General features: G+C 40.4%; 2 protein-coding genes across 2 annotated transcripts in view; one reads left to right on the forward strand and one right to left on the reverse strand.

The window, feature by feature from the left end:
* LOC139942983 (uncharacterized) overlaps positions 1-21,231 on the forward strand; it is a 68,198-nt gene that overhangs the window by 22,978 nt on the left and 23,989 nt on the right. The window lies entirely within an intron of this gene.
* Positions 605-20,394, reverse strand: LOC139943399 (uncharacterized). Its single transcript, XM_071940211.1, has 12 exons — positions 20,025-20,394; positions 19,429-19,518; positions 16,394-16,528; positions 10,150-10,174; positions 9,313-9,368; positions 8,561-8,617; positions 8,389-8,445; positions 8,221-8,277; positions 8,050-8,106; positions 7,879-7,935; positions 4,132-4,297; positions 605-2,191 (listed from the first exon to the last, which is right to left on the reverse strand). Exons 1-12 carry the CDS (start codon positions 20,392-20,394, stop codon positions 1,948-1,950), a joined length of 1,371 nt encoding a protein of 456 aa, XP_071796312.1. The 3' UTR covers positions 605-1,947.

The following is a 21,231-nucleotide window of genomic DNA, read 5'->3' on the forward strand; positions in this document are numbered from 1 at the left end:
CCCAACAGTGAACCCACCAATGGACCCAACAGTGAACCCACCAATGGACCCACCAGTGGACCCACCAATGGACCCTGCAGTGAACCAACCAATTGACCCTCCAGTGGACCCACTAATGGACCCAACAGTGAACCCACCAATGGACCCAACAGTGAACCCACCAATGGACCCACCAGTGGACCCACCAATGGACCCTGCAGTGAACCCACCAATGGACCCAACAGTGAACCCACCAATGGACCCTACAGTGAACCCACCAATGGACCCACCAATGGACCCACCAGTGGACCCACCAATGGACCCTGCAGTGAACCCTGCAATTGACCCACCAGTGGACCCACCAATGGACCCACCAATGGACCCACAAATGGACCCACCAATGGACCCACCAATGGACCCACCAATGGACCCACCAATGGACCCTCCAGTGAACCCACCAGTGGACCCACCAGTGGACCCACCAATGGACCCTCCAGTGAACCCTGCAATTGACCCACCAGTGGACCCACCAATGGACCCACCAGCAGTGTTTTAGCTAGGACATTTTTAGTGGTGGGCGCAGCTAAATTTAAATTTGGTCAGAAATTGCGAGCAGTGCGCGCGTACTTTGTTGTAAGGATTGTTTTCAGGGCTAAATATTAACATTCCAATTGTGCCAAATGCACATTATGTAAGATTCAAGAATCACAATTTTTAAGTATAATGACAATTGTTATTACAAAAATGTGTTAATACAAAATAACTGTGATGCATTTGTTGTGAACAGACTGTTTTTGAAATAGTTTCTGCTGTTTGCTTGTTGTAATCCCGCCGCGATAAAGTTGAACTTGAACTTTGAAGGTGGAGTAACTGTCTCGATAGTCTCAGGTACAGTTTCATTCTCAGCACTAACTGAAGCTGCACGAGATACTTTTATATCATCTTCCTATCTTTTTGCGTTTTCCAAAAAAGTCGTCCAGCTTACCGTACGTTGCGAGGCCATCTTAAAATTTACACAGATCTCATTCAAGTTAAAAACCCAGCGCGCTGTCACACGTGTGGGCGAAGCGAACGTGTTTACATGCCTACATCCAGGACGCGCGAACTCGTACACTAGACTTTACACAGCCCTTGTACTGTTGTGTGGCGATACTGTTTGTGTGTACATGGAATGCGTGAAATCCCCGCGAAAACCTCACGACTAGACTTGTAGTGCACTCTAGGGTCTACCACAGCGCGCGCTAGTGTACACCACATGTACACACATATCGTGTACATGTGCACGATACCAGCACTGCTGTCAGCCTGGTATAGACGGTACGCCTTCTACACTGTAGTATAGTTCGTTCAATAAAAACGTCAGGGCACATTTCACGAAGAAAACTTCACAAGATGGCAAGAGGCAAATTACATGGGAAAACACGTTTGAGGTTTTTATTGCTCATAATTCTGGCTCAAAAAAATTACAAACTGCATTTAAAATGACAAAACATGAAAAAACATGACATTCTAGTCTTGAAATGTGATCAAAATCAGTAGAACTTTTAATTTTTTATTAATTTTGGGGGAAATTTTGTGGTGGGCGGCAGTCTATTTTTCAGCTGAAGTGCCGGGCGGAAATTGTCAGTGCTGGGCGGGCCCACCTACCGCCGCCCACCGTGGCTACAACGCTGCCCACCAGTGGACCCACCAATGGACCCTGCAGTGAACCAACCAATGGACCCTCCAGTGAACCTACCAATGGACCCACCAATGGACCCACCAGTGGACCCACCAATGGACCCTGCAGTGAACCCTGCAATTGACCCACCAGTGGACCCACCAATGGACCCACCAATGGAACCACCAGTGGACCCACCAATGGACCCTCCAGTGGACCCACCAATGGACCCACCAATGGACCCACCAGAAATTCACAAAATGGATGCAATTTTTGTTTTGTTAATCAAAATCAAGAATTCAAATTTGTCAGAAAATAAATAAGATTTTATAGTGATTAGTATCTGCAATACATACCAATTTTCTCCAAGAGAGGTTGGGTTCACCGTAGTCGTAACGAAGTTCTGTACCAGGACTAATATCTTTGGTGGCAAACAAACATATTCGGACTCCACCTGGGAATTTGTCAAACTTTAAGGCCTTGCAGTTTGCAAATGGAGCCTTTGCATCATTTACAAAGCGCCCCATTTGCTTGTCCATTGTAGCGTCAATACTACACATAAATTAAAAACATTTTTTTTTTTAATTTACTTGATGAGTCAGTATGTTTGGTTTTTTTATTTTGTGACAAAACAAATGAACAAATCAATTGTTGAAGTAAAATTGCAAAGGTCTGGTAAATACCACCGCCCTGACTCTCTGAGTCCAACCAGGAAGTGAATTTCGTAATATTAAGTTTTTTGGACGATTTTTCCCCCTAATTTCTGCCCTTAATAATGACGTTTCCATCAACAGCAATTTTCATGGATTCGTAATTTGAGGATCGGTTTTATAGAAGTTCCTTGCACTGAAATCTTCGTGTTTTAACAATCGGTCGCGGATGCACATTGGAAAAAAAAAAAGTGAGGCGAGAGCGATGTGTTTATGAGTACGAGGTTATAACTTTGCATAAAATATATCAGAAGCGAGGTTGAAACTAGACTCCACACAGCACGTCTTCCGACCCTGGAAATTTGAGTTGTGTGTTTCCCTACTCGCCTACGTATTATTGTATGGAACATGCGATCGCGGCCACATTAGATCTACATGTAGCAAATATCAAGACTTGTCAAACCATCTTTCGAACTTACAATTAATCTTTGGGATTTTACTGCCGTATCCCTCATTTACTGTGAAAAGGAACACCTTTTGGACTCGCGCGGCGGACTCATAAAGGAAGGGTCTTGACTTGTCCGCCGTTATTTTCACTCGCATGGCGACCGGGCGATCGACCGCGCTTTTGCGAACCCTGCGGTCCGTAGCCTTTATTCAAGGCGCACCGCAGCACCCCCAGCCCAGATATCACGCACGAAGAAAAAAAAAGACCAGTGGCCGCGAAGCGCCTTTACCAACTCGTTTTGCTAATCAGTCATTCATGATCATGAAATATTTATATATGCAATTTCTTGTAACCAATCACCGTCAGCTAGATATTGGACTCTTCTATATTGAGGTGTCTAATACAGTCTGGCAATTAATTATGTCACGCAATTGTGAGTAAATTGCGCAAGAGTTGTGTCTTATTATAATATTGGCCAACATCAAAGCGAGCTATTACATTATGGAAACATTTCTCCTACCAAAATCGGTGGCAAAAAGTAAAGAAAAACATAAAGCCCCCAAACGAGTTGGTAATATTAAAAAGACGCTTCGCCGCTCGCGCTGGTATTTTTCGTCGTGATATCTGGGCTGGGGGTGCCACGGGGTGCCTTGATTAAAGGCTATTGCCGTCCTGAGATAGACGGAATCAGTACGAAAATTATTCGGTGTACGGACTGGTAGCCAGTCCATACAAGAGAGTAGTCTGGTGCCTTGTTTTTGATAGTAAACAACTCTGCTACGTTTAATATGGTTGCCATGCCACGTTCTCAACTGCAAGGTCTAATTCTTGCGCGATGCAACGGCATGCTGCATTAGAAAACTAACTTGTGTGCGGGATCGGAGCGTACGCTACGTATGTATGTCTGGAAACAATTTGATCTTCATAATGAGTGACAACGTTAACATTATTTTTAGTAATGCTTTCGAATACATAATGAAATGGAATCAATAGAAAAACACATACCTTACGGCCAAGTGGCCGTAAGGTACGTGTTTTTAGAGGGGCATCATGGTAATTCGCTGGGGCATCGCGGCAATGGCCGCTGGTGGCCGCTGTAAAGGTTGAGGCCTGATCTGAAGAATCATGAATAGCAATCCGTCACAATTCACCGTAAAAAAAAATAATAATACACAATGTTATAAGTTGTCAAAACTTGTAATCAATTTTAAAGTTTGCACAAAGCTATCCTTATTGTCTCAAAGCATGTCAGACAACACAATTTCCCTTGAGTCTTCAAAACATAAAAACTTATATTAATAGTTTATCCAAAGCGAAAGAATGATCACTAAGGTCTTCTCACTTAAAATGTGTATACATGTACACAAAAATGAAAATATAAACTTGTAACTAACCAAAGTGTCTTGGCAGCATGTTTAAAATAAAACATGAAACTGCCATAGTGTTTGCGCTCGTACAACTTCTCCTTTCTTTCTGCCTCCTCTGCTTCAATCTTCTCCCCTGCATACTCGAGGAGGAAGTCATTTTTTTCCCATTTCTTTAAAGTAAACACGCCACGTCCTATGGGTAAAAAGTACACAAGTAATCATAATCACCCGTAACTAGGGCATTTGAAGGTGACCATTTCATCGGGGGGGGGGGGGGGGGGGGGGGGGGGGGGGGGGGAGGGGGGGGGCACTTCTGGCCAAGTTTACATTTGCCTTTTTCTTAAACAAGCCCCTTCCCAGCACAGTTTTTATGCCATTTCCTTTTTTCCGTAAGATAATCTGACACGAGTGTAAAAACATATACGTTGTCTGTGTGTAAATGGAAACGTAGTTTAAAAACACTAAACTATCACATTAAAGCACATAAAGTGTAACATTTTACTCTTAAAAATTCCAAACCAGATTTCAAATGGGTGGAGGGCACCCAGAGAGGGGGAAGAGGGTTCCGGGGGTGGGGGGGGGGGGGGTGGGGACATGTGCCCCGAGTTACATCACTGATGTAAATGTATAAAGAGTTAGAAGAATCCACGCCCAAATACACACTTTCCATAATTTGTGCTTTAAAGGGACACACCAGCTTGGTTAGGCTGTTTAGGTTACAAAATAGACCCAAACATGCTACTCAATATTATCATTCAAAGTGATTAAAACATAAATATCTTGTTCCGCACATTTCAGGATGAAATCAGTCCCTGCTTACAAACACCAGTCTCTCAATTATCGACAACAAAACTCATACATTGTATTTGCAAAATACGTGCACCATTTTTATTTTTACTGAACAGTATTGAAATGGAAAAAAACCTGGTATAAACAAAGTTTTTTAAAAGTAAATAAATAAAACCTACACCTCACCAATGTTCTTATTGATATGCTTGACTTCAAAACCCTCCTGATCATATTTCTGCATGCACCTTCTTGCTTCCTCCAAAGGAATACTGATAAATGGGTTCCGCATGCAATCTCATTCTACATAAAATAAACATAATTTAAAGTTGTTATTAACGTCATCTCACCGCCGTACTAGGGACTGTACGAAGTTTCCAAAATGTTTCAGATCATATAGGCCTACAGATGGATGCGATAATCGTAACCCCCAATCCACGGTCGCAGACCAGTGGGTTATGAAGCAGAGTGCATAATAATCTTAACTTGATGCAATTTTGAACAAGTGACCAGATTTGCCAAATTATTACCACTTTCAAAAAACATAACACACATACAAGAACACAGGCATAATCTTCACTGTGTGTATTGAATTAATTTAGAATACTTAAAACATCATTGAGAAAATATTTGGCACAAAAACGACAAAAAACAGAGAATGGTCGGATTGTCCATGAATCAAATTGCGCTGTTGCATGTCAACATACATGACATAGAACATTGTCCTTCCAAAATCTCAACTAATCAGTGTAAACCAAACCCAGGGTACGAAATTAAGAAAATTTGCTGACTGAAAATAGGTTGCCCACAAGAAAAATAGGATAACTTTCCGTTATGGCGCCACCACCTTTTCACTCATTTTTACAAAAAGGGAAAAATCAATCAGGTTAATTAGATACTATATTATTTTATTTCGAATGAAAAGTGGTGGCGCCATACGGAAACTTTTCCGAAAAATAGGTTGCCCGAAAAAAAAGAGATAAAGGTAAGTCTTACTCTAACTCTTGACAAAACCAGCGTCGGTATCACTTCTTACATGTTTTGGGTTTTTACCCATTGAAAAACCAAACTTTAGGAGGCTCATTGTTATTCTTTGTGTCATGCAACTTTCGTAAAATATTAGAACTGTCAGTGTCAACCACGCAAATTAAAGTAGCGAGTGGATCTGCGCTCATACATGCTCGCTAGCTGTTCCCACACGCTTGTTATGCGCGCGTGCAGCATAACACGCGTGGCACCAGTGATCCCCGGAAAAGCGCAATTTCTAGAAAGCGCGTGTGCCCGCAGCCTCCATTCATCGTGTTTATCATTTGCAAGCTGGTCCCGCGCGCGGCACACTGTGCAGCATGACAACTGCGCGGCACCAGCGGTTGCTGGAAAGCGCGTGTGCGACCAGGATCAGCGGTGCAAACGTTCAGTCCCAACTATAGAAATGACCCAACTATGTGTTTTGCTACACAGCAAAGATGGTAAGTAAAGGCCCATATATCTGCAGTTAGGCTGATTCTATAGTTGGGACAGAACAATAACGTGAATTCCAATGGGAGACTTTTTGAAAGCTCTGCCACTAGAGGGCAGCAGACCTACCAGGTAAGGCTGCACAACTCCTATAGCAAACAATGGTAAATGCTAAACATTCAAAAATACTCAAAAAATATTTAGAAGTCTCTCAGCCTCTTGAAAATTAAATCAGATACAATGTCATACAACTAAACTTCAGATTTCTTCTCATTTTTTGGTAGGTCACCATTTTGGAATTTTTGCTAATTACCCCAGAAGAAATTTACACTCCCAAAACCTCATGCACACCGCTTTCTTTCATAGGGGAACTCGTGTCCAGTACGTCCTGTTCCAGAACAGTTTGGTTTATGCTGGCATTGTGTTATGAAAAACAAAAAAACAGTTTGGCTAAATCTAAATACAAAATCAAAAACACGCAAAACACAAGGTATTTGCTGTCAGTGACCGTCACTCATGCTTCTCCTATAGACTGTGCAAGTCTCGCGCAGATTTGAACTTCCGGGACCATTGTGGTCCCAACCTTATGGAGTTTTACGTTGGGGAGATTTTGTTTCGCCCACTACTTTAGTTTAATATAGTTTATGACCATAACAATGACATATGTTGTTAAAAATGTAATACTAATTAACAACATATATAAAAGTAAAAATTAGGTCAACATAATAACGAAGAAAAACAGATATTTAAACTTGACCTCAGGTCAGGTTACTTGTAAAAAATTAAGAATTTGTGCCCATCTCCGATCAAGAAACTTACGCAGACGCTTGTTTTTGCTTCTCCTATCCTAAGTTGTTGACATTACCTGGTGAAGAGCGCCCTCTCTTGGTGAATGGCAGATAGTGTAAAGTTTCCCATTTAAGTGCTGTACGTGTACCCTACGCACGTGCATTACTGTCCCGCTATTATTACACAGCACTGCAATTTTAACCGCGCTGTGCCATCGCATATTATTTAATACGTGAATGATGATGCTGGAAAGTTCTCACATGGCTCGCGGTACGGTTGACGTCGTGGAATATACAAAAATGGTTGAACATCACAAATATTTTTTTTGGGTGTGGAAAATTCAAACGATCTTTGGAGCTGGCACAATATAAGCAGGTTAGGCCTAACTTGTTGTTTTTCATAAGGTTGCCCGTCGGGCAACAGCGACACAATCACAGGTTGCCCGGATGATTTTTTGGTTGCCCCGGGCAACTGGGCAACCGTTAATTTCGCACCCTGAAACCGCTGCGTAGGAGTGGCACTCGTCTGTCTGCGTGCACTTAATATTTTTAACGGATTTGCACAATCATTTGTGACCCCGAGTTACATCACTGAATTAATCTTGCAAGTCAAGCTGATGGGATCGCTCTAAAGAAAAGAAGAGTTATAATGTTCAGGGTGTGTTTGTTCTCAACCCCTGGATGGATCATGCTGAGGAAAATTATTCAGTTTCAGTTGAATATAGCTTTAAGATTGTCTTACCTGTTTGAGTAGATTTGCGGGTTACACAGGAGTCAATGTCAAGCTGATGGGATCGCTCTACAGACAGGAAAGAGTTAAAATTTTAAGGCTTTGTTTGTTCTAACTACTGGATGGATCATGCTGAGGAAAATTATTCAGTTTCAGTTGAATATAGCTTTAAGATTGTCTTACCTGTTTGAGTAGATTTGCGGGTTACACAGGAGTCAATGTCAAGCTGATGGGATCGCTCTACAGACAGGAAACAGTTAACATTTTAAGGCTTTGTTTGTTCTAACTACTGGATGGATCATGCTGAGGAAAATTATCAAGTTTCAGTTGAATATAGCTTTAAGATTGTCTTACCTGTTTGAGTAGATTTGCAGGTTACACAGGAGTCAATGTCAAGCTGATGGGATCGCTCTACAGACAGGAAAGATTTTAAATTTTAAGGCTTTGTTTGTTCTTACTACTGGATGGATTATGCTGAGGAAAATTATTCTTCAGTTGAATATAGCTTTAAGATTGTCTTACCTGTTTGAGTAGATTTGCAGGTTACACAGGAGTCAATGTCAAGCTGATGGGATCGCTCTACAGACAGGAAAGAGTTTAAAATTTTAAGGCTTTGTTCGTTCTAACTACTGGATGGATCATGCTGAGGAAAATTATCAAGTTTCAGTAGAATATAGCTTTAAGATTGTCTTACCTGTTTGAGTAGATTTGCGGGTTACACAGGAGTCAATGTCAAGCTGATGGGATCGCTCTAAAGACAGGAAAGAGTTAAAATTTTAAGGCTTTGTTAGAATAGTCGTCCGAAACGGGTACGCGAGCTCATACACGTACGTTACAAACGGATACCGTTTTGTTGATTTTCGTTGTATTTTAGCCCTAGATTAACAACATTTTGCCCAATTTTACTGTTCAGTGTGTCATTCACGATATAGATAGAATTGTGTAAGTCATTTGTAAGCAAAAAAAAAGAAGAAAATTCAGTGTAAACAGGATCTCTATTTTTGCCATGCTTGCTGGAAACTTTCTTTACACGCGTTTAACATGTGAGTCTGAAAACGAACAGTTGAACAAAAATACTATTCAATCAAATTCTCCAACGTAACAAGAAAAATACAGAATGTTTTTGGATTTGTTTTGCTCGTAAAACTTTTGCCAAAGTGTATATAGGGGGGCCCTCTACTTTGTCCTAGGCCTGACGTATGTATCTATGATTGCGAAACAAAATTTGACACGCATCCAACGTGAATGGATACGGTTATCGTATCTGTATCTGTATCCGTACGCTTGCGAAACCTCTCTAATATCTCAAAAACGCTACCACCTTTTGAAATGAAATTTTCACAGGTTAGTTTTATGGTATATGGTATAATATACAACTATATAGGATTGAAACAAACAATAGGCTCCAATTACCAAACGTGTACGATGCCTTTAAGATTGTCTTACCTGTTTGAGTAGATTTGCAGGTTACACAGGAGTCAACATCAACAGATGGGATCGCTCTACAGACAGGAAAGAGTTAAAATTTTAAGGGTTTGTTTGTTCTAACTACTGGATGGATCATGCTTGGGGAAATATTCAGTTTCAGTTACACAGGAATCAATGTCAATCTGCAAGGAGTTTGGCTTATGCCGATTGGTCAATATGATGCATGTGCAGGGTTGAAAAACCTAGCATTCACGGTTAATGGACAATTCGGCCAGTCTTTGGTAAGCTTTTGGTTGTTTTTGTTTTCTTCCAAGTATTTTCTCGATGATGTAACGAAATAGTGCATATTAGAGGTACGTGATTGGCCCCCTTTTAGATATTCTAACAACACAAGTACATGTACATGTATAATTATATTCCCAATGTTTTAGGTTTCATTGAAATTATTTTGTCAGCAGGAACAGCACAATATACGTACCATGGTGATTGATTTTTATATGCCAGATGTTAAGCTTGCCTTCTTTTTTTAGCCTTCGAGAACTACACTCTGCTAAACATGAGGCAATTTTAACAATTTTTTTTTTAATTTACAGTTATACCATCCATAGGTCATTTTTGTTTTGTTTTCAACCGAGCTTATTCTACTATATAATTATAATATGAGGCTGACCAGTGCATTATTAGGCACTGGGCAGTATCACTATCAGTGCAGTGTAAGTAACCAGAATAATCTCCTTCAAATCATTTTCTAAATGATTGAGTGTTATGCAGGCCTCGACCTCTACAGCGGCCACCAGCGGCCATTGCCGCGATGCCCCAGCGAATTGCCGTGAAGCCCTTTTAAAAATCACGTACCTTACGGCCACTTGGCCGTCGTGCCCTTTTCCATTGATTCCATAACATTATTTATTCGAAAATGTTATTTAGTGTTAACATTGTGACCCATTTAATTTATATGGAGGTAAAATTCGGAACGTACGATCCCGCACACTAGTTTTCACAATGCTGCTTCTGTGCAACAAAAAATGTGTCGAGAACGTGGCATGGTAACCATATCAAACGTAGTTGAGCTGTTTACTACTAAAAATGCAGCACCAGACTACTCCAATGTATAAACTCGCTACAAGTCCCTACACTAAATTACGCACTTTCGCACGGATTTTGTCTATTGAGATCTGTATTTGTAGCGGATGGGGCGGGGGACGCGCGCGGCCGGAGGCTGGATACAGTTTATGTTTTCCCCCTGGCTATTTCGCTGGTGTCCAAGGCTTGTACTGGATTAATGTTTGTGACCCACCACTACCAGTGATCTGCCTGCCTTGCGACTTTGTTTTTATTGCTAAACACATGTGTTTGTGTACACACAACAAGCGTGGAATTGTAAAACGTCAATATCGGATTATATGGAGGTAACGGCAGAGCCCTAATTTTGGAAATCATTATACTCCATCAAGTTCATTATTGATTAATCAGCATGCCATCCCACAAAAGATGCAAAAATAAGCAGGAAGGCGAAAAGGCTGGAGTGGCAGCAAAGTGCCAACTTTAGAAGCATTTTTTAATTAGGTGCGTTTGTTTACATTTTTATAGTATTTATTTAGCGCAGTCTAGCGTGGCATAAACGCCGGCATTACAACTTTAGCTAAATGCTTGCTAGGCCAATTATTTTGTGCTAAGGGGTTGGGGGATCGTTTTTAATTCTCATAATCATGATAAATATAAAAAAAGAAGGAAAAAAAAATATATATATATTTTTCCAAATCATCGGATTTAGCTGAGCCTCCGAGTTGTTGGTAGGTTGTTGGCGCGGGGTGGGTGGGGCTCGTTTGTCTCGCAGAGTTGGGGTAGTGGTGAGCCAGAGACTAATTGATCTTTTTTCTTCAGATTAGCACGCAGGGAATTAATTTTCTTAATATTTTTTTCTGTATGATTTTTTCAACAATTCTTTGTTCTGGAGCAATTATTTGTTTTCAGATGAGCAGAAGGGAGTTTAATTAAGTCGATGAATAAGGGGAGGGGGTAAAATGGGGTAAGTTAATTACTGGGGTAATAGTTTGCAATTCGAGTGCTGCAAATAAATATGGGTTGGAAACGATCAGAAGAAATTATTGCAAAGATGTGTACAACAGCAAACATTCCTTTCTGGATTATCCAAAGGGTAGTTTAAAATTGACGAAGCGGATATTACATCAATGTGAACTGTAAATCTAAACTTCTGTTGTTGTCAGAGTGTTTAATAAAGTACATGCTGAAAAGGGTTAAATTTCTTGTAATATTATAATTAATATACTAAATTGCCTTAATCTTATTTTGTTTACATGTGTGGACCTTAGATTAGAAGAAAAACTTCATTGGTGTCTTTAATTATTTACTCATCCAAGGAAACAAAAATATGGATCCGAAGATATTTGTGTAAAGATCAGTACTACAACAATTATTCCGTTCTGGAATTTTCGTAGTGTGGTTTAAATTTGATAAAGGAGCTCTCAAATTTTAGAACTGCTATACTTTTAAACATTAATTATTGTTGTTTGTCGGAGTGTTTAAGAATGGAAATTGTGACGGATGTTTCTCTTTGATTTTAATGTTTTACTCTTAATCATATTTGTGTTAGCAGTAGACAAAAAACAACACTTTTTTGAATGAATATACAAACAATTCGTCATATTCATGGCGTTTTTCAGAACGAAAACAAATCATTGCCAGGCGGTCAAAAGCTTCGAACCTAAATCAAGTTATCAGAGTGTAGGTTTGAAACCCAGACGTAACTCATGCACTAAATAACCAGACAGTGTTGCTGTGGATGATAAGCAACAGTGTTAAGAAGACTTGACACAACTTTAAATCCGCTTACGATAAAACACAATATAATAGCGCCAAATCCAATTAACAATGCAAAACTATAACATTAATGGTAATTGTCAAAGACCAGTCTTCTCACTTCTCACCGGTCGAAGTTGCGAGATATGAATGAAAAAAAAAAAAAAAACACCCTTAGTCACACGAAGTTGTGTGTTTTCAGATGCTTGATTTCGGGACCTCAAATTGAGGTCTCGAAATCAAAGTCGTGGAAAATAACTTCTCAAAAACTACGTCATTTCAGAGTGAGTATAGTTTCTCACAATTGTTTATACTATCAACCTCTCCCCCATTACTTGTTACCAAGTTATGAGTTATGATTATTATTTTGAGTATTTACCAATAGTATCCAATGCCTTTAAAAAAAAAAAAAAAAAAATGAAATCATGAAAAGGGTAATATCATACGACACTTTCATTACTTTTGGCATGACGATGCTTTTTTCCTCAAATAGTGGCATTCCTGAGTTAAGATGCGTTAATAGCTGTATTTAACATGCTTTGCACAAAACAAAGATTTCATTGCATTTCGTTGAGCAATTTTTATAAGGCGCCAGTGCAATTTAATTTGTTATATACAATCAAATACTGTAAACTACAATGGACCGTGCAAGTGTCCAGTCAGTGCGCACCGTTCGGAAAAGTCCTTTCTTAAATTTGCAGCGTATGCAAGACAGTCGCAGTTTTGCATATATAATGAGCTTGGAGGGCACATTTTCAAAAAATCATATCTTGAAAACCCAGCCATGTACAAATATAACTACATGACAGTATGAACGAGGAATGCTTAATTGTAATGACAAAAACATAGGTGAATTTGAATTGTTCAGAAATAAGAAATTTCGGTCTAAAAAAATGACCATCGTTGTACAAAAATAAAGGTCTCCGAAAAAGTCCCTTTTGTAGCATTTAACGAAATCGTGCAGACAAACCTTATCATGTGTGTTCAGGTACATTATTCATCTACTCAGCCGCTACTGTCGTTGTTTCTGAATCCACTCGAAACAGTCGGGGGCACCCTAAGTATCCGTCGCCGTCAGCGCGAACTTTCTCGGTAAAAAAATCCACCATTACTCAATGGTATAATGTGAGCCCGAACGTGATTGGTCAGAATGTGCATCAAGCGTGCCAACTGACTAATCAGCTTCTACGTAACAAAACGCAAGGCACCTTTGGTTTGGCATGATTCCTTGCTCATGTCATGCAATCACGGGGGCTTGTTTTGACAACAAAGCGGTGCCCGACTATTATTCGTTATTATGGCGTTTGGCCGGGTTTAGCTTACAGTTATTATCTGATCTGTATCTTCACGTCTACGAAACCAAAACTGGCATAAACGCAACGGATAATTAAATTGCTATTCTGTGCCAAAATATGATGGCCTTCCAATCCAATCCTATGAATCCAAGTGTATTTATGTTTTAAAAAGAAATCCTTCTTTGCTGTTGTATTATATTTATTAAACTAAAATTAAAAAGTATTTCAAAACTAATTTGTTGTTTTCTTTTAACCAATGAAATGTTCAATTCTTGATCCTGGCCTTCTCCCTATTTATTAACTGTGAAATCTCAACTAAAAGCTGAAAGTTTGGTAAATATTTTCAATATACAACACACAATAATAAACCAGATGAAAAATCTTCTTTTAACTTTGTTAATTTTACAAAACATTTATTTTAAAGTCCCTTTCAGCTGCTAACATAAAATAACAACGACATTATATTGCGTTTCTGCACACACGACAAGTTGAAAAAACTTGAGTGACCACTGCAAAATACAAATTATAAATTACTGGGAAAGTACCTTGGTATATTAAAATAAAATAAACAGAAATATCAGTTTTGTTCAGTTTACAAAAATATCTTGTGAGGGAGTCTCCTAGGCGACTAGTGAAATTTATAACTCGACTAGTCGGGCCTCGGAGTCGCAACTTTTACTCTTGTTTTCGATGCACAAGATGCCTTACGTCATATTGTTTGGCACAGGCGCAATATATTACAGTTAACGCTAAATGGATTTAAAAATTGTGTAACTGGTGAAAAACAATCAGATTGTGTTCCGTAAAGTAAATTGAGACCCTTTTCAAAATCGCGGTTTCGGCATTGGATTAGGCTTCAGGCTCTGTCATGTCTGACACCCCACGGGGCATATGCAAAGCATGCGCAACCACGGGGCCAAGCTAGCCTTAGCCGAATCCAAAGTCAAAGCCGTGGTCTCGCAAAGGGCCTTTCGCTGTTGTGAATGGTCGCAAGCGATACAATAGCACTCAGCACTTATGACATCACTTTTGCTTAAAATACACCGCTGTCAGACAAACATTCCACTAATTTAGCGATCACGCCAAACGCGCCATGGCGCCTGTATGTAGTAGTACTGCGAGTAAACATAACGTTGACAAGTACGTGTGCATATGTTGTTAGTAAAATTGTGTACGTTTGTCTGAGATCCATGTTCTAAACTTGGTTTTAGCATTTAGTGCGGAGTGCTATTGGTTAACAAGCAGGTACATGTAGTTAGGTCTAGCGGTGGCACGATAACCTATTAGTTGAAAAATGTTAGTTGCAACTCGACTAAGCAATCAACAGTCCCGACTTCAACAGTAGTCGCCCTATGTAGTCGTCCAGGCTCGAGTCTCCCCGTCACTTTAAACCGTGGACAATTTTCAGAGAGCTGGGACTGTAAAAGGAATACAAAGAAAGCAAGTAGAGTTAAAAACATGCCCAAGAAGACCAAAATGTTTCAGAAACACTTTACACAGAGCAGAAAACTGACATGGACTACAGTTATTACCAATAAATTGCAATCCCAAAGTGAAATATTGTTGCTGTGTGAAATTAAAGTTAGACATGTTTGACCATTCCCTTTTTGATTAAGAGTTAACCAAGACTGTCTTAAATCAATATGATTTAACCCAGTATGAACTAGCAAAAGGTATTGACCACCTGATCAAATTGAAACTCAATCGATACCTGTATTATTTATTTTCTCAACAAGTGTCAACAAATATTGAATATACTTTCAGGTAATTTAAAAAATATTATATTTTGAATTATTAGTAATATACATGTAAAATAGACCTCAGATTCGAATCATAGAAATAGAAGACCAATAGAAGACTAATAGTAGTACTATTACTCTACACATGATTTCACAGAGTCTTAACAATACAGAGTCTTAACAATAACGAAGAAAACCTATAACAATTCCATATTCCAATCCTGCATCAAACTACCATGTTTTGTTATTATTGATGGAAAATTTAATTTTTGATATTATTGTTTTCATGAATTTTTTTTATTTCTTCATTATTTAATTTTGTTTTATTTTTTCACAACGATCGTCAAAAAACATGATAAAAAAGATCGCCGTACGAACAGTACACAACACAACAAGGCCTTTTTCTTACATGATGACGTCACGTAAGCTAAAACGCAGCGGCACAAACAGAGATTTTTGCACATTTTTGGCACTGAAAAACAATATCAACAGCCAAACCTGCAGAAGTATATGTGGTACCAAAAGAAAGAACGATCCTTCGTCTATCAGAATATGGACTCCGTTTGTCTCAACCGTGCTCGAAACAGTCGGGGGTACCCTAAGTGTAAAGCTTATCAACAAAAAGTGTAAAACTTACACCACATTTCAGACGAAGATTCACATGTATTTGGTCTCGAAAATCCGGTAAAAATGGCTTTGTTTTACGAGGAAAATGTTCAAGAAACTTACCACTCCATGCTTGACCCAACACTGCCCTCTTGCTGGGACCTATGGCCAATTTTGCACATCGTCTCCGAGTTCTCGCGCTGTCACACGAAATCTCGAAGGGTCCGAGTGCGCCGCGCGACTGCAAATGAAACCTGGAAAATATGCTAATTATCTCGCACTCTGCGCACGGACTGTGTCGCGCGTTTTCGAACGTTTCAAATATTAAAATGCGTGTTGGGTGGGTTTCACAAAGGTAGTCCTTACTTAGGACTAGTCCTAGACAATGCTAAGAGATAGGACTGGTCCTAAGATAGGACCAGTAACTCATCCTGACTTAGGACTGGTCCTATCTCTTAGCATTGCCTAGGACTAGTCCTAAGTTAGGAATACCTTTGTGAAATCCACCCTTGTTGAGATAGTGCAGTTACTATTTAGTTTAATGTTTTAAATTGAGCAAACCTAAAAAAAGAACATTTTACAGTTTGGAAGTGTTGAAATAAGCGCCGAACTTGCACGGTCTTGTAACTACTTATTTACTTGAACATATGTTGGAATGCGTATGATTGGAGACAATAAAACAAACCCAAATTGCAGCAACAACCGCTAGTGTTTGTAAACCAGCCATTATAATGAATGCCACGGTGTAGTCTCCAGTTAAGTCGTAAATCAATCCTGGTGGAAACAAATCAAGACAAAAATGTTAAAGTTGCATCCCTTCATTATTAGTTTTCCTTTCTTTCCTTCCTTCAAACATTATTAACTTCATTATTTTGGTTTCCTTCCTTCATTATTTACTTTAATAACATATCTTCTGTAAACGCACGGTAAACCAATGAAAAGACAGATTATTTTAGGGGTTAATTAAGGTAATATACAACGATTCTACATAATTTTTCGCTGGTTGAGAGCGCGTCACATGATATGTCTTAGTTTTACTAAAAACCCGTCGGCCGGGTGATAGTCGTTTGCCATGGAATAGTATACACATACTGACTGGCAACGAGGTAACTAGTGTAACCCTATATTCTCCAGAGTAACCAGAAGAGCGACCGCTTCCCGATGCAGAAGGCCCAGGGAAATGGGCCCCTCTTCTGGTCACTCACAGGCCCGATGGGGAATAGACGTACGCTAGTTACCGAATAATGCCAGTCTGTATGTGTTTTATAACACAGCTCGGTCTTAAATGTGAAATAAGAACAAAAATCTGGAAAAGAAAGGAAGTTTTGTTGTTGCTGTTCACGATTCAAGTCAAGAGAGGGCGCTGTAACCGGGCACTATTTCCCAAGACTAGTGCCCGCTCGGGAACTAGTTCTCGCAAACACGCGCGCGCGATCACTAGACTATATTATTAGCCCATCTCACGTGACCGTGTTTCAGTGCTATGTTTAAAGCTAAGGCTTCCGAGGTGATCCCCGGAGCATTCTGTTTTCTATGGAAAATGGAACGGTCCGGGGATCACCGAGGGAGTCGGAGTTTTAACCATAGCACTCGAAGCATTCAATATTTGTATAATATTGCTCTGCTTATATCACAACCTCTGCATTGTGTGTCCAATGTCACGCCCCAAGTTTGATTGAAGATAAATACGACCTCGTTGGATATGAGACGCTGCCGTCGATTTCACAAAGAGTTAGGACTCGTCTTATCTCGAGTTAGGACGAGTAACTTGTCCTAATTTAGGATTAATCTTCAAGTCTGCATGCTAAAGTGCAGGGTTGGGACTCGTCCTAAGTCCTAAGATTAGTCTTAAGTTAGGAAGAGTTTTGTGAAATCGGCGGCTGAAGTGCCAATTTTCCGTATTCCACTCGCGCTGGTGTGTTAACTTTTAATGTCATTGTCAAATAACTGGAGCACAAAAGGTACGAAAATAATTTAATTGTAACTTGGTTATAACATAGACACTCACCTGGAAAATATAAAAGAAGGACTAAGGACAAACCAGCCAGGAATCCCGTTCATCCCAATACATTGTCCAGTTGTTTTTTACGTAAAGGATATACAAATTAGGTTTTCTGACTTTTTGGTGTCATTTGGAGTTGAATCCATAAGCTATCCATACATCTAAACATTTTACCCCATAGTCATGTACTTTGTATTCGTCAGCCATTTCAAAAGTGTATAGAACTTTTTTGAGACACGGTAAAAAATTCACGTTCGAAAGGCGACCGAAAACGGGAGATAGGCCTTTGACGCGCTAAATGTCACGTGCTGACGGCAAAAAATCACGTGCTGACGGCAATGCACATAAAATGTACACGGGAGATGTACAGATGCCAGAACCCGCGTATGTACGCGCGGCCGATCTAGTTATTCTATTCTATATCTATGGGCATGGCCATGCTGTAAACATAGAATAGAACAACTACGTTTAAATCGGCCGCGCGTACATACGCGGGTTCTGGCATGGGGGCTGCCATAGCCTGTCTCCCATGTACATTTTCTGTGCGTTGCCGTCAGAACGTTACTTTTTGCCGTCAGCACGTAACATTTAGCGCGTCAAATGCCTATCTCCCGTGTTCATTTTCGCGCGTAACCTTTCGAACGTGAAATTTTTACCGCCTCCATGGCAAACCAAAACTTGTTCTACACCATATATAACGAATTAAAAGAACTAGATCGGCCGCGCGTACATACGCACCATTGTCTGCGTCAATGTTTTTGATGCAACTCGTTGGGAAGTTGGACGTTCTTGGACTTTGAATATTTTCGAACTATTTTTGTGCATACGTTGGCATACGTTCAGGCGATACGCCATGGTGTGACAAGGCCTTTAGCTGCATGTTTTCCGCGTAAACGTGAACGTCAGGATCTTGTGTCGTTAAAGTCTCACGTTTTTAGCGTACGTGAAGTTTTCACGTTAGGTATGTACGTGCGCGCAGACGTTATACATGAGCATGCACAACGCCCGAAGTGGTGACGTCACCCAGAAACAAACAATATTTTGACATTCACGTTCACTTTTTTGGCTGCGTAACGTGCAGTATAACCGCGCTTTTTGGGGGCAGCAGGAATATTGGCAAGTACAATCACTTGTTTGCCAATATTGGTGCCACAGCACTACAGAGCATATAGGAAACAAAAGCTTCCCACGTGGACCCGCAACCCACGCCGCTGTGCTCTGCGCATGTGCCTATTGTCTGTGCAAAAAGCACTTTTTTTTCCGAAAATGTGTACATGAACATGTAACACGCAAAGTGTGTAGTGTGTATTTAACTGCTGTGCGTAGATTTAATCACTCAGTGCAGGGAAGGAAGCTGTTGATCAACACAGATCAAAATTTCGCCTCAGTTTAAGATTCGCTGTCTGCATCTGTTGGTAAAATTGATACTTTGTTTGAAAAGGATTCAGGAACTCTGACTGTCTCTGGTGAAACAGAGAGTTGTCGTCAGTGTAGAGGACAAGATGGGTCTCTTTCTATTCCTGGTTCTTGGTGGTGAGTCCATTGTTTGTTATTTTTTAAATTTGTTTCATCTGCGTGTAAGTTTTGGGAAGCACTTCTGAAGTCACGACGGAATGTTCCTTCATCTGGAATTCAGTTTAATTTATCACAAAACTGATATTAATTGTATTACCTTTCCTTGTGACTTTATCTACCTTCGATATTATAACGAATGTATATTTACTGCATTTACTCGAGACTTTTTTTTCTTGGGTTAAGTAAACTGAATGAGACCAACAAAAATGTAAAAAAAATATATATATAGTTCCCAGATGTTAAGCGTTTAGAAATCTGAAGAGGGTTTGTTTCCATTCAAACGTTATGTGCGCGATGTTTCGGATTGGAGCTCGATCCTAAAGTTATTGTAGGTGAAATAAAACATATGAATGACATATTTGTATCTTTACTAATATTAGTAGGAAGCTGTTACTGTATAACAAACAAGTTCACTGATTCTAATTGCCGCGTACAATTTTCTCGAACCTTAATAAACCAAAATTCAAAATTCTGATACAAAATTGCGGGTTGTCAATCAGGTCAAACTGCTGTGCATCACTCGCAGTAGGGGCGTTGACAACAGTTCTGAGTGATTGGCTATTTTACAGCCGTAACATTTAACAACAGCTCCTTACACCCGCTTGCTATTCTTGTTATTATGTAAATATATTTGACACTCATGTTTGAGTCGGGCTCTATGTCTGACACGCCACACAACTCTATCTTGCATACAGCTGAAAAGCTCCTCCTTGCCTACTCGTGCATCCTCGATCAGGGTCTTGAGCATGGTCTTGGTGGGTCTTCCGGGGCAACACCTGCCGTGAGTGGGCTCCCACACGATGGCTTTATGGGCTGGTAGCTCTGGGTGCCGTAGACAGTGACCAGCAAGGCGCAACCGGCGCTCATTGATCTTCTCACTCAGTTGGGGGAAGTTGCCATAGAGCTGCAGGTTCGTGCTGTGATCCCTCCAGGAGACATTCTGTGCCATCCGTAGCATCCTGGTGTAGCAACCATTGATGGATTTGGTCATTGCCTTTGTGAGAGTCCAAGACTCACACCCATACAGCAGGATGGTTTCTCTTGCGGCATGAAAGAATCTCATCTTTAAACCCTTGGGGAGCTAAGATGTCCAGATCTTCTTCATGTCATGGAGGGCTTTCTCTGTACTCTGCATCCTGGAGCCGAGGTACTTGAAGTCGTCCACCTCCTTTAGTGATGAACCTCCGAAGGTCTTAAGCGGAGCATGATCCCCAATGTTGTACACCATATACTCCGTCTTCTTGGCAATGAGATGGAGACCAACCTTCTCACACTCCGACTCAACTCTGCTGAGTAGCTCTTGTGCCTCTATGATGTTGTCAGACAGAAGGGCTATATCATCTGCGAAGTCTAGTTCGGAGAGGGTCATTGGGCCGATTCTTCTAGACTTTCTTGTGGTGATGGTGAAACCTAGATCCTCGTATTCTTTGAGGGCTTGTCTCAGGGCGTAGTCAAGTACAATGATGAATAAAAATGGAGCCAGCGTGTCGCCTTGCAGAACTCCTGCCACAATTTCGAACACATCGCTTTCTCCGTCCGGGGTGATGATTTTGGCAGTGGTATTGGTGTACATGGCTTCGATGGCTCGAAGAAGCCGGGGTGGGATTCCAAACGCCTTCAAGATTTTGATCATCTTGCCTCTATTGATGGAGTCGTAGGCCTTTTTGAAATCTATGAAAGTCAATTCAGCCGGCGGTTTGTTGTTCTTTACTTCCTCGATAATACGGCGGAGGGCTAAGATCTGTGCGACAGTAGAACGTTTTTCTCTGAAACCGTTTTGATTGTACCGGTTATAGACTTTGGCCATGGTGCACGTGAGACTGATTCCACGGGAGTTGTATGGTGAGGACAGGTTTCCAGGTTTCGGGATTGGGATGATGTTGGGCAGGGACCACTGGGT

Source organism: Asterias amurensis, chromosome 10, assembly GCF_032118995.1.
Source record: "Asterias amurensis chromosome 10, ASM3211899v1".
NCBI classification, from domain to species: domain Eukaryota; kingdom Metazoa; phylum Echinodermata; class Asteroidea; order Forcipulatida; family Asteriidae; genus Asterias; species Asterias amurensis.

Coding starts and splice junctions, on each gene's coding strand:
- LOC139943399 (XM_071940211.1), bottom strand. CDS start 20,394: ATGAGATTCTTTCATGCCGCAAGAGAAACCATCCTGCTGTATGGGTGT. Junction 8,278..8,388: donor CTGCAAATCTACTCAAACAG/GTAAGACAATCT, acceptor TCCTGTCTGTAG/AGCGATCCCATCAGCTTGAC. Junction 2,192..4,131: donor CATGCTGCCAAGACACTTTG/GTTAGTTACAAG, acceptor ATTTATGTGTAG/TATTGACGCTACAATGGACA.